A 14,021-nucleotide genomic window follows, 5' to 3' on the forward strand; every position below is an offset into this window, starting at 1 on the left:
CGGGGGGGGGGGAGTGCTGAGTGCCCACATGTATACATGTGCGCACCCCAGGTCAGTCCGTGGGGAACGGCAGAGGCTAGATCGAGAGACAGGAACAGGGGTAAGCTGAATGGGACCCCAGCTGGGTGGAATCTACCTGCTGGGGAGGCGCACCCCCAAATAATTTTTTCTCCCTCTGCCTTGATCTGCCACCCCTTCCCTCCCCAGTTACCTGCTGGAGAAGAGGGGCAAAAGGGGGTGGCAGTGGTGCACAGTAGATCTTGGGTTGCTTTTAAATGCCAAAGGTGATCTCCTACTTAAAAAGGTTGGAGACCACTGCTGTAAAGTGTCATTTGAGACCCCTGGCAAATGTTGATTTAAATCAAGAAAAACAATATAAGGAATTTATCCTGGATCTCAGAAATCACATATCCTGCCATGGCAGCAGGTGTGATTTTGGGGATCTGGGATAAAACTCCTCAAAACACTTTGCACAGCTGCCAAGTTCAAGAAACCTAGCACTGGGGAGCATCTCTCTGATGCCAGGCCACAAATGCACCCTTGCAACTTCCTGCCATTCAGAAGTTTGGGACCAGGGAGATCCCTGACAATGCTTGCCAGGGCACAGGAAAGCAGGGAATTGAGGAGAACTCTAAGTCCAAATTCCCTTCACCCAGACCTTTAAACAGGTACATATGCAGTTGACTGTAGGCACACTTTTGAAACATGAGGAAGCTGCTTCCCACCAGGCTCATGTCCCTGTAAACTTGCCAACACTAGGTTTCCAGCTCCCTGTTGCTGGGCTTCCAGCATGTCAAGAAATGTTAACATGGAACATTTCAGTAGCTAGTTTGCCATTTTTCTCGCATGATACATTGGTTGAATATGTATCATATTACAGTCAATCATGCGATAGACAAGTCTGCTAGGGGACTAATTTATTGCAATTATTCATTATACTATTAAAATATCTAATTGCTCCATCTTTGTCCATTTGTTGGAGGGGACTGTCTGAAGTGTGGCAAATTACTTGCGATCTTAAATTTTCATTCTCCTTAAAGGGGAAGCCTACACTTTATCTATGAATTCTGTGTATTTTTCATAAACAAACATTAACGTTTTCAATTAAGTAAAATATTAATCCAAATTATCTGTGGAATGGTATTGTTTCTTGCCTTGGCAATTGGCTATGAGAAGGAATTGGTTTAAATAGGGAACCCCCTTCCCCAATGAATGGATCCACAAGGCCTCATTTTTCCCTACCAGTAACAAGTACACAGGGTACAACGAATTTGCAACAAGCCAATGGGAAGCATTTAAAAAAAAATTTTCCATTAAGATATTTGCAGAATATATTTCAGGGTTTTTTTTTAACTTTCCCACAACATAAAGTCTGATTAAAATAAGCTAGTTTTATATATCTGATTATAGTTTATATTTTTCTAGTGGTCTAATGTAAAAATTAAATTCAAACGAGAAAAATTGTGTTCTAAATCCCAACTGTTAAGCACTTGAAAAACATCAACCAACTTGTCTTTCCATTAAATTCATGTAAAAATATGTTTGGCATAATTCAACAAGGAGATTAAAAAATACCAATGTTCATATTTCAGGAGAGTTTTAGTAAATATGCTGAATTAAATTTACTGAAAATTATCAGTACTAGTACAACAGGGTAAATAAACTGAAAAACAAAAAGCAATATTTTTCTGAAAAACATGCTTCTAAACTAATTAGTTTTTTAAAGACCAAATGATTACGTCTCGTAAAAAATGATAATAATCAAAATCAGAATACTAACAAACTTTCAATGAATACATTCCTAGAATCAACCTAAACGAGAAAAACTCAAAAAAATTACCCTTGGGAGTGCAAGAGATGCGTTTTATTGTATGCTCATTATGATGAGTAACACATTTAGAAATAATAATCCCACATAACAGTGACAATCTTATTTTACAGCGTGTACATCATTTTTTACAGCCACATAAAACACGTATTTTTCTAAGAGATTTCCCAAATTTAACTTTCTGAAGTTTAGAAATATAAAAAAAATTTATTCTCAAGGAACTGATTCTCATCTGGTGCAAAAACAATATGAACATTATCTGAAACACAAAGCCACAATATAGCATGAAGTAAAGTTACAATTTATCATGTGAACAGCTGTGTGCAAACATGAAGCAACTAAAAAAAGTAAAAAAAGTACACATTATATGCATAACATTTATGAACAGGTTTTTCATTAAATAGCCCTAGACCAGCTTGTTATATTAAGCGCCATTTGATTTGCAGCATGCTAACACAAAGCATTGTTTAAAGGGATGCATATTTTAAATGTATACACTGTAAACTGAAGATCCACCTCCAAACTCTAGTGGCAGCATATTTTTCTGGTTAAATACTGCATATATACTTTCTTACAGATTGAAAATGCATGTTTATAGTATGGTATAGATTTTTTTTAAAGAATTGATTAAAAGGTGCAATTTAATGTCTATACTGAAAACTTTATATTAGCAGGCAGGGCTATAATAGCCATACCTGTGATGAACACTGCCCTAAATAACCTCTAAATATTTTGTCTTTTAATTCAAGAAAACTATTCTGTTCTTTGAATTTTAATACTTTTTTTTCTTAGAGAAGATTGTGAAATAGCAAGAAAAAAGGTGTTGTCTCAACACTGTCAGCTGCATCCATTTTCCTTAAAAATAAAATCAGATTCAAGGTTAATTTTGTCATATGTGCCATACTCAACAACATTCAACTGCAGTTTCAGATAAAAAAGGGAAATTATATACATATACATCTTTATCCCTAGCACCAGAACACCACCTTTGAGCTCATAACATAATGCTATATTTTAAACATCATATCCTGCAATAAAATAGGTTAGCAGCTCTGAAAATTGTTTTAAAAAATTACTCATTGAACCTAAACTAATGAAGGAAACGAAAAGGTTCCCCAATGAAATGTTAAAAAATGGGACAACCCCCCCAAATTGACCAAATCTGAAATACAATTCCCAGGCACAATTTAAAAACGTTATGACCATGTGATTGATTTATATTTTTTTCTTTTCAAAAATGTATAAGTTAGACTTGGTTGCCTTAGCAAACAGTTTGTAATAATCCCACCAGTCTGAATTGTTTGCATGTTGGAGACAAATGCTGTTATTGACAAAAAGGGTAGGTAACACAATCATCTTCATTTTGTCTTCTATAGCTTAACATATAATACTAGTAAATAGAAGACATTCTGCAACCATTCTGTAACCTTTCAGACATTCATCCACCCTTCTGCATTCTATAGTGCTCTTTAGGTTCTGATAAGCAACAATCATAGGGCTATGAGATCCCCTGTCAACCCTAATACTTTTAAGACTTTTAATACAAAGAATGTAAAGTTATGATTTAATATCAAGCTTTGAAACCAGGAGAAACAGTTCATGAGATTTTTTTCCCCAATTAGCATATCAGTTTTTAAATTTCTTCCTTCTCAAGATGATATATTACATTATGGCCTCTTTGTGGTGCCTCATTATATGTTGATTTTTTTCTGATGGTCTACGGAATCCCTTTTTGCAGTATTCACACCTGTGTGGATAGTCTTTTGTGTGTATTGATATTACATGTCGCTTGAAGCCCGATGCATCCGTGGTGCTATATTCACAATACTGGCACTGATAAACTTTTCTTCCACTGTGGGTCTTCATGTGCTTCTTAAGTTCAATTTGCTGCCTAAATCCTCTTTTGCACCTTTTGCATTTAAAAGGGAGGTCCTTGGTGTGAACTGAGAGGATATGCCCACTAAGTACAAAAGGATCTGAAGTTTTAAAGTCACAGTGCCTACACTGATGTATCTTTTTACCTTTGTGGGTTTCACTATGTTTTTTGAGCTCAGATGGACGATGAAAGCCTTTTTCACACACCTCACATTTGTGGGGAAAGTCCTTTGTATGAACTGAAATAATGTGCCGTTTCAAGTCACTTGAGTTCGTACTCTTATGGTCACAATGTGGGCACTGATGAGTCTTATGTCCTTGAAACAACTCTGTGTGCTCCTGAAGTTCTTTTTCATCTGCGAATGCCTGGGGACAGTGCTCACACTTGAATGGTAAGTCTGTCCCATGTTTAGTTTTGATGTGTGTTTTCAGATTGGACTGATCAGCACATCGGAAGACACAGTGCTGACACTGATATGGCTTTTCCCCTGTGTGGGTCCTCATATGCTTTTTAAGCTCAGAGGGATGACGGAATCCTTTCCCACACTCAACACAAACATGGGGGAAGTTCTTGCTGTGAACTGCTAGCAGATGTCTGTTGAGCAATCCCTGCTCTGCAGTCTCATAGTCACAATATTTGCACTTGTGTATCTTAGGCTCCTTGTCCCTCAATATTAATTTATTAGAGCTCAATGGGCTGGCCTCTCTGTATCTTCTTGTATATTCTGTAAACTCATGGGATTTGTCGACTTTGTTTATGAGCTTATGGCTTTCCAGATGATTGTGGAAACTAACTTTCTTGTTAGTTGTAAAGTCACAGTCTGTACACTGATATTTCTTTTTAATCATATGATCTGGATGGTTCTTCATATGCCTTTTCAAGAATCCTCTCGATTTAAATTTTTTTCCACATATGTGACATGGATAAACTGTTAAAGGTTGTCCATCAGGACCTATTATAACAGCTGTTTTCAAAACAAAAAGAAAAAAATTATGAAGAAAACAGAACTATTAATGAAAGAAAAAAAACAGCTTGATATCAGTGAAGCACTGTTCTAGATCACATAAGTAAAACATTATGCAGAAAGTAAATACTTTAGCAGTTTTAAAACAACCAAACTAAAAACATTTACAATATATACATTTTGGAGAAAATCTATAATTTAATGCTCTTATAAAGGCATTAGGATTGGTGACATTTTTAGAGTATGGACCATAAATTAACAGAGAGACTGTCTAAACAATCTCTCCCCCATTCTTAAGACTGACTCCTCCATTTATATTCAGGAATTGCTCACATACATAGGAAAGTACAATATTCTTGGTTGTTTTTAATGCAATCTGCTAGCTACAAAATTGGTAATGCCAGCACTGTGTCCCAAGCAGAAATCTGCAGACCAACAGTAAAATAAGCTATGGATAAGAATTCTGCCACTATTAAGAATGAAGTGTTTCTTCATGTTAAACAAATAAAATAATCAATTAAGGATATTTTACCTGTTTGCCACTGCCTGGCTTCTCCCCTCCTCCTTCTCTTGATTTTTTGTTTAAGCACTCTATTTGTGCTAATGCTATCACAGATCTGCAGGTACTGTGTTGCATTACCATTTTTGTTTTCTAACCTTGCATCCAAGTTATTTCCTGAAATTAAAAATAAGAAACAATAAAAGCCATGAGTTTCTTCTTGGACTGAGGTGACTGGACAAGTAACAGCAAATTATTTTTTTAAATTTAAATGTAAAAGTGTTTCCTATATAAAGGAATGGGCAAGCTTATATTTTAAAAGGTTAATATTTGACTTGGTTCTTGTAAGAGATTTAGCATACCATCATTTAACCAGCCTGATTTGTTTTGGACTTTGTTTTTCACATCAATCCATTCATTTCAGCTGATTATGTTGGTACTTTCCTTCACCCCTTCACAGACTTATTTTCTCTTCCCTTGCTACAGAACTGTACTAAAAAATAGCAGCAAAGCACATTTCTGAATGCCTTTGCTATATTTAGGACCGTTTTCATTTCTAAATGAGTACCATGAGCATGGCACCTTTCCCCATATGCATCATAAACATGTCTGGTAAGCATTCAACTTATTATGACAACTCCTGTGTAGAAAATGTTCATTCAAGTCACAAGATGTAACTTAAACATCAACTGAAAAACTTGAAATACAAATTTCTGCATTTCCAAAGACGGACAATAGCAAAGTAGCCCTTGCTTCTGTACCAACTGTAATTTAACATCCTCACCTGTTGCTTGTCCATCTTCATACCTCCTTGGCAGCCGTCTTTCATCTCCTGTAGAAAATGATATTTTACTAATTCACAAACAGAAATGGTATCAAATTTTCAAAACTATTTAGCTAGAAAAGAATAATCACTATCTCTACAATAGGTGCAGTTCAAGATGTTTTGTCCACAGACTCCACCCATAAATGCATGTATGTGAGCCAGAACTTTAAAAAAAAATCAGAATCTTTTTGAATAGCCAAGTATATTGGAGTACACTTGTGCCATCCTCCTGCTTGCCACAGCCACAGGCATGAAATGCAATGTGGCCACAGCCTTAACTTAGTTCCTTCACCAACATCAGTAAAGATTCCAACTAGAAGCAGTAGGGGTAGATGATGAAGCCTACAAGGACAGCACATCTTGAAGTATCACAAATACAGTGGCGTTAATAACCATGCTTTGAGTATATACACTCAGATTCAATTCATCAGGACCAACAACCAGCATCCCACAGACCTAGAACCAGGCAAAGGGAGTCCTACTTGAACAGGATTTGCAGAATCAACCTACTATCTAAACAGCACATGATCTGAATACATGAACCAAGCAACAGTGGGAGGTAGTGTTAAAAGTTGAAGCAGGTTTTCTACATTTGAATCATTCTTAGCTCATTCACATGTAACGATAAGAAGGTAACAGCTGCTGCTCTTCTGAAATATTCCCCTTTGAAAAGGGCTCCAAATGTACATGCGTCCACACGCAGAGAGTGGGACATGTGTATTTAGGACTCTAAGCCATAGATTTACATACGTCTAGCAAGCCAGGATAAAGCGGCTGCTTGAGGGTTAGTGGAATAAGCTTCAATTTATTCTGTGCTCAGTTCATCTTAGCTGAATCTTACACTTTGTATAATGGACAATATACTTTTGTCTTGACAAACAATGTGGATTGGCCCTCAGAGGACCATATAGGTGAACCCTTAATCCTCTCAACACCCTGCCTGGGTATCTCTTGGGCAGCTTGTTTTGATCCAAATAATAATATACTGCTTAAGTGCACAGGAACTCTTCAACCCCAATGTCTACTTAGTACCTTATTTGTAATGATAACTTATTTAATAGCATCTGTCTGTCTTGTGGGGCAACAGAATCATGGCAAGTGAGACATTAGCTTGCTGAACGTAATCCCTGCTTGAAAGATAAACTGAAACTGGAGTGACCTCTCTAGGGTGCAAAAGACAGGGATATGGAGACCCAGCATGTCCGTTCCCCCACCCCACCAGCCTTGCGGATTTAATCCTAAGGAAAGGCATGTGCCAGTACGTTTGCAACCAGCTTGGTGGCAGGAGCTGCCAGAGCAAAGGAGATTATTCATTTTCCTGTCTATTGGGGCTCCACTCCTAGACTGGCTGCCAACCAGTGTTAGAGAGCCCAATGCTAATTTAAAACAAACAGCCCCGAAGAAGCAAAATGTTGTCATCAGAAGCTTCAGCTACAGAGTTAAATAGCTGCTGTGTACTATGTTTTTCCTAGAAAATTATTCAGATAAACACAAATCAAGTTTTTCACCATTGGCCTCTAACAAACAAGACAGTTATGGCACAGTAATAGTAATTTGCTACAGTAAAACAGACAAGGTCTTGCCAATGCTGCTATGAGAAGCCCTGAGAACATTGAGTTCAGGTAGTGAATGGATAGTCTGGGGGAAAAATATACAGGCTTTCTTTTGTTTAATCCCAAAATACACACTAATTAGAGCACACAACCTCATACACAATCTAACACACGAAATACTCTGTCCTTATAAAATACAGTTTTGGTTGGGGCCTTCTATAAGGGCCCATTTCTCCACTATTCCTCCTAGCTTATGTTATAACTCCTACAAAGACTGACTTCACAGATATATATAAGAGTGCAGAGTCATAAAAGGAACCTAACTGGCTAGTCAACACTGAGACAGGCATTTCACTGCTTACCTGAGTAAGATCTACCTGCCAATTTAACAACTATAGGACTTTTTGAGGAATCGCAGTCAAGCAATCTTTGCTGTGCCTCCTGGGCAGATACGCTGCTCTTGACTATTCTAGCAAAGGCCAAGAGCTTGCTACCATCTACTGCATGAGACCACGGCAAGACCACAATGATGTACCAAACTGAAATTGCAGTAGTCTTAAGAGATCCATCAACTCTGGAACCACTGCTAAACTAGGTATGTCCTTTCCACCTCAAATACGATTGCACCAATGAACCCAAAACAAATCCATGTATATTTTTGTTTTTATTTAAACAAGTGCCAGAATTGCAAAAGTTGTGGGGGGGTTTTAAGGAATCAGACACTGGGAAAATTCTATGCATATCAGACAATACCCAAGACATGGTAAGTAGGTAGGAAGGTAAACTATAATTGTCAGAACATTAAGAATCATGCTTGGGAGTGGCCAAAGGCTGTCTCTTGGTACTGGCAGCAAGATGCTGGGAAGGAGCCAAGATTGTGGATCAGTGCATGTGTCCATCACCACTATATTCCACCTCATATTCTATAAGCTGCAGAGAAATGAAGTTGTACTTGGGAGGATCTGGATATAGCTCCATTCAAAGATCTGGGTTTGACAGCACAAGTATTCAGTCTACAGAGGGACTTATAAAAGCTCTGGTTAATAATGGTTTTGAGGTAGAAGCAGCACATGGGTGAATACTTGGTGGGGAGATTGTTATATAGGGCCCCAATGATCTTATGGTATTCCTCAGGAGCTTTCCAAGGCTTCCACTGACCTTTCCACAGAGAAGAAAGGATGAGAGTTTGAGGGGAGATGGTCTGTTCAACTCCTCATTTGAGGAGGAAAAAGAATGCCTTTCTTTTAGACAAAATGCAGTATTGTCTGGTATGCTGTTATGGAATCATTTCCAGCAACTGTTTGAAAATAGCTCCGGTGCTCCCTCCAAATAAGTGAAGAACTGACCTGATTGGCACTTCTTGATATCTTTCAAAGTGACACTGCAGACAGCTCGTGAATTAGATACTGGGTCAGTACCAAGGAAGTGGTTAGAGCCAAAGTGATAGTTCCCAACGCAGAGCTACTTTGTGCTGGAGTGCCTGATATTGAGGATGGCAGTACCAATGTACTCATATGTTGAAAGCTTCAGTGCTGTAATGAGCATCCTACCATAATCCAGGAACAGCATGCTCCTTGGTATAAAGAGAAATCACTAGTGCTAGTTTGTCCTGTGATGCAGGTTTACTGGAGAGAGACTCCAGTTTCAGATAAAGAAGCCTTAGGGGAAGCTTTCCATTCCCAGTTAGGAGAACAGGGTCAGGAATAATTTCCATGTCTATTTTAACCCTTAGATTAATTCTCCTGAGGTTGCCTGGAAACTTGGGGGTAGCATCTTAACTTACAATGGGGGAACTCAATGCTTGTGGCTGATCTGGTTCCTGGAGATTTTCAAAGGGTCTGACCATCTCCAAGACACCAGACTTCCCCATCGTTCTCAAACATTGCCACACAAGCAGGGTAGATTTGATTCATTGGTTAGGAAGCCTTGATTTAAATCACTGTTTTCTACAAAAAGAGCATTCTTGTTGTTTGATATCCTTTATTCATTTAGCTTCTTGAAACTTTGCACTTTGAGAGAGGTAAGGGCTTGGCTCTGTGTATACAAACTTGCAGAAAGATAAAAGGGCTTATGGGTAGGTAATCAGCTCTGTTATCTCTCATCTCCATATACTGCTGTAAACAAAGAAGTTATTTCTGGAGACACAAATCCACAGTTTGATAACTGAAACAAAGCATCACAGAGATGTTTAATGGGATCTTCTAGACTGAACACTGAATCCCATTGGGTACAGTGGTTTTCTTTAATCTTTATTAATCTACAGAGAAGTCTCTGGGAACCCCATAACATTGGGCCCCTAATACAGTCCATGGCCTGTTGTGACCTATTAATAAAACCTTTTTAAAAAAGTTACATGAACATATTGCTTTAACATACATCTTAAATTAAAACTATCTTTATATAGACTTATTTTTTTAAAAACACATCCTAACAAAAAAAATTTAATGATTAAATAAAAAAAAATTATTTAAATTAAAAAATTCAATTTGTTTTTTAAAGAGTTGATTTTTATCCACCCTGCACATGAGAGGAACACATCTTAAATCCTCTTGATTCAACACTATACATTTTTAATTATTGTATAGATGGGAGTAGATAAACACCAGAACAGTAAAACCTATTGACACAAACCTCTGCCCAGAACCAGACTAAAAAATGTACTAACACTATTAACAAAATCTAACCCTAACTACAGAAGTTCATTAGCTAACTCATTTGGAGTAAGGAGTGTAGACAACAGAGGTTTCTGTCTTTCTCATGTGGAAAAAAGATAAAAGAAGTGAACATGGGTTAAGCCCACCCCACCCATTACACCCTTGGCTATCAGAAATAAGAGAATGGGTACGGAATAGATCTGACCCAGACACAACTATTCTAATTAATCCAATGTAATGGAAAATGTATGTACTAAGAAAGATATTTCTGTGGAAAATGATGCAAAGTAATAATTTTATTTATTGCAGAGCTCTCCATCCTGAACTCCTTTGACAGGGATGTTAAACCATACAATAGCTACATGCTGAGCATTCATAGACCTGCTTTCATGTACAGATTATGGTATACAACCCTTAGTATCGAAAACTTCAAACCCAATTTCTTTCTTGCATGAGTGCAAGCCCAAATATATATATTTTTTTGTACAAGAGCTAGGTGCACGTGAAAGTTCAAACTTATTTATCATGTTTCTTGATATATCAGTGGCTTGCTTAAATAAAGCAATATGAAGTTCCATGGCATGCCTAAGGAGGGTCTGTTTGTTATTCATATTCTTGTTTTGGACTTAAAGTGTTTTTTCTTGTGGTCCAGAGTGTTCCATGGTTCTAATATTTTTTCTGTTTCACCAGACACAAAAGATTTATTAATATAGGAAACACTCATTTATAATGCAACTCAGAGATTAACTGAGAATATATTCTGTTATGTATAGTGTATATACAAGCCAAAATCCCACAGTACAGAAAATATTTAATAACAGAACATACAGAGTTTACGTGAGTAAAAACTTCCTTACAGGATTTCTACTTTAACTCCTGTTGCAGAAAAAGATGAGGATCAGTTTAATAATAAAAATATTTTTAAAATCATGATGTCCTTAAAAAGACCAGGCAGAACAAAAGCTGTCTGTTATTTAAGACTATTGAGAATATGTCTATATACCGATCCCTCAGATTCACCGTGTCCTCTTTCAATACAACTGTGATAAAACTTTTGTGAACTCACCAGACAGACGTGTATTTTTAACTAATTCTTTCTAACTTCCACAAGCTTCCACAACCCTTAACATGTGATTTCTCACATGTATGGAAATCTAAACACTGGGCTCCTCTTATAAATAATAAAGTTTTCCATTTATAACACTGAATATTAAAAAAAACCCAAACCCATTTATTAGGATTAAAGAGGGTAACAAAAATGTTAGTTTGAGTTCAGGACCAGCATTTCCCTACATGCCTGTACTGAGAGGAGCTGAGGGTATTCTTTGTAAAAAGTAGATAGCCTCTAACACAAGAGTTCTCTAGTCAACAATTTCACTGTCTCAACTCTTTTATAAAATAACTCATGTCCTGTAAGACAGCTAATTACAGCCCTCCAATGAACTGAATGTATATACAAGTTATAACAATATCAAAAAGGGTTTGGGACAAAATTAATGGAAAAATAGCAAAGAATTCCTACAAAATGAATCTAGTGCCCTACCATAAGCAGCAGCCCAAGCAACAGGAACAAAGGTTTTATTCACGCCAGACTCTTCAAGCTGTGTGTCAGGAAGTGATGTTGCTTCTTCTTCACCTACAATAACCTCCATATACACTTCATCTGCTATTTCAGCACAGCCTGGATTTAAGGAAAAAATATTATAAAATTAATTTTAATTTAAGATCAGCCTAAATTGTTGCTCATTTAAATTAATCCCATTATTATGATTATTAGCAACTTAAATTAAAAATTTCCTTCTTTTCTATCTTGGTATTTATTACCCCCTCCAACAATTTATCCAGGATTGTTACATTAGTTCATTCATATGCCTTGCTAGTTTTTAGAAAGAAAAAATTCTTCAACAAAAGTTAATTAACTCCCCCCCCACACACACACATTTGCTGACTTGCTGCTGTGGCAGAACAAGTGCCTCTGGTCTTAATAAAATTTGAAAATTGATCTGAAATAGTGCTAGTACTTTAAATAAGGCTGGTTAAACAAAGCATTACATAAATTGAAAAATGAGAAAGTTGTAAAAAATAAAAAACCTCAGTGATTTATCCATTGATTTCCACCATGAACACATTAAACACAATAAAAATAATGATTCTGTATAACAGGCACACAATACATTTTATATGACTCTACTTCTTTATAGTTAGATAGCCTGTTTTTCTGATATACAAGACAATTTAATTTTTATTACTTTAAAGCTGAAATAGTAATTCACAAACACAAAAAATATCTTTTTATAAATGACCTAAATTAGATGCACAGCTTTCATTTCTTGTAAAATTTCTTATTATTCTTACTAATATCTTCATCTTCCTGAGAAGAGTCCTTTACAGCCATGTAAACCATCTTCTCTCGTTGCATTCTACCAACACCTCCCTGCTCGATTACTCCAGCTACAGAATGTCCATTGTGAAAGTCACTCTCTGTGACAATTTCTGTCCCACCTTTAAAAAGAAGAACATAAGCCTAAACAAACAGAAGTATTGTCATGTGATTAATAAAATAAAATTCTGGTTTTTTCTATTTTAGACAGGCATTTAATAAAATCCTGATTAACTGCCTTGAAATATATGAACATAATTCTGCCATCAAAAATCCCAAGTCTGACATTCATCAATGGTAGGTCAGACAAAACCCTGTCTTTCCTGTATCTGTCCCAACAAATTCAGGGTTTAAATTACTGGATAGTATTATTTAGGTGCTACTGGGTAGCCACAGACCCATTACAAATAAATGTGTTACTTATCCTATAAGTAACTGTGATCCTGGAGCAAGATGCAACCCTTGCAAGTTTGCTAGCCAGCATCTAGTTCTGATGAATCATTTAGGATAAAATGTGCTATTGCTTTTTCCCAGGACATCAGCGTGTGTGTAAGGTTAATCACAAGTCATCATCTCCCCGGCAGCTGCCACTGTTGGGCCTGAGTGGGCAGGTCTGGAGCAGGCGTGGAGTGTACCAGGTTGGGGCTCCGCACATAGGTCCCTGCTGGTGCTGTGGGGCTGGGGCCAGCGGCAGCTGGAAGGAGTCACTGCTGCCTGGGCTGCCTAGAAGGGCAGTTCAGCCACAGAGCCACCCCGATCCCGCTGCGTGCCCAGGGGGTGGTGGAATGCACCATGGCTGGGTGGCACCTGGGCCAGACAAGACCAAAGGACCTGCTGCAGGCTGGATCAGCCCACAGGCTGTATTTTGCCCACCCCTGCTTTAAGCTCGGTGCGTCTCTGCACCAACTGCAGCGCATGCTCAGAAGAGGCATCGCGTTAGTTTGACCTGGTTTGTCCAATATCTGTATAGATTAGACGCTTCAGTGGAGCTTTTTAATACTTTTATCTAATGGCTGATAAAATCAGCCATTAGATAAAAGTATCAGGGGGCCCTGCTGAAGCACCTGATCTCTACAGTCTTTGGGTGAGGCAGGTCAAACTAATGCAACGCCTCTTCTGGTAAAGCGCTGTTTTATTTTGTTTTTTCTCCATGTCTGTCAGCAGCCAAAGTGCTCTGATTTTACTAGAATAATACTGCTAGTAAATTTCTCTGTGTAGACAATGCCTATAAGGGATGTACATCAGATCTGGGGGAACGTCTGTTCAACAGAGCGCCCCAAGGGATGACAAGGTCAAACGGTCACAAACTTCTCCAAGACGGTTTCAGGCTGGACGTAAGGAAGAACTTTTTTACAGTCCGAGCCCCCAAGGCCTGGAACAGACTGCCGCCAGAGGTGGTGCAAGCACCTACTCTGGACTCCTTTTAAGAGACATTTGGATG

At 37.7% G+C, this 14,021-nt stretch overlaps 1 protein-coding gene across 2 annotated transcripts in view; it reads right to left on the reverse strand.

The window, feature by feature from the left end:
• Positions 1–1,842: 1,842 nt before the first annotated feature.
• ZNF711 (zinc finger protein 711) overlaps positions 1,843–14,021 on the reverse strand; it is a 62,295-nt gene continuing 50,116 nt past the window's right edge. Inside the window, exons 5-9 of one of the 2 annotated variants that reach the window (XM_019521379.1) lie at positions 12,556–12,702; positions 11,744–11,881; positions 5,952–5,999; positions 5,201–5,344; positions 1,843–4,668 (exon numbers count right to left, since the gene is read on the reverse strand). In XM_019521379.1, the coding sequence (XP_019376924.1) occupies positions 3,491–4,668; positions 5,201–5,344; positions 5,952–5,999; positions 11,744–11,881; positions 12,556–12,702 (1,655 nt within the window). In that variant the 3' untranslated portion in view covers positions 1,843–3,490. The remainder of the gene's footprint in view (positions 4,669–5,200; positions 5,345–5,951; positions 6,000–11,743; positions 11,882–12,555; positions 12,703–14,021) is intronic. The other variant, XM_019521380.1, reaches the window with a different exon arrangement.

Source organism: Gavialis gangeticus, unplaced genomic scaffold (genome assembly GCF_001723915.1).
Source record: "Gavialis gangeticus isolate Ggan-Ray unplaced genomic scaffold, GavGan_comp1, whole genome shotgun sequence".
Taxonomy (NCBI): Eukaryota; Metazoa; Chordata; order Crocodylia; family Gavialidae; genus Gavialis; species Gavialis gangeticus.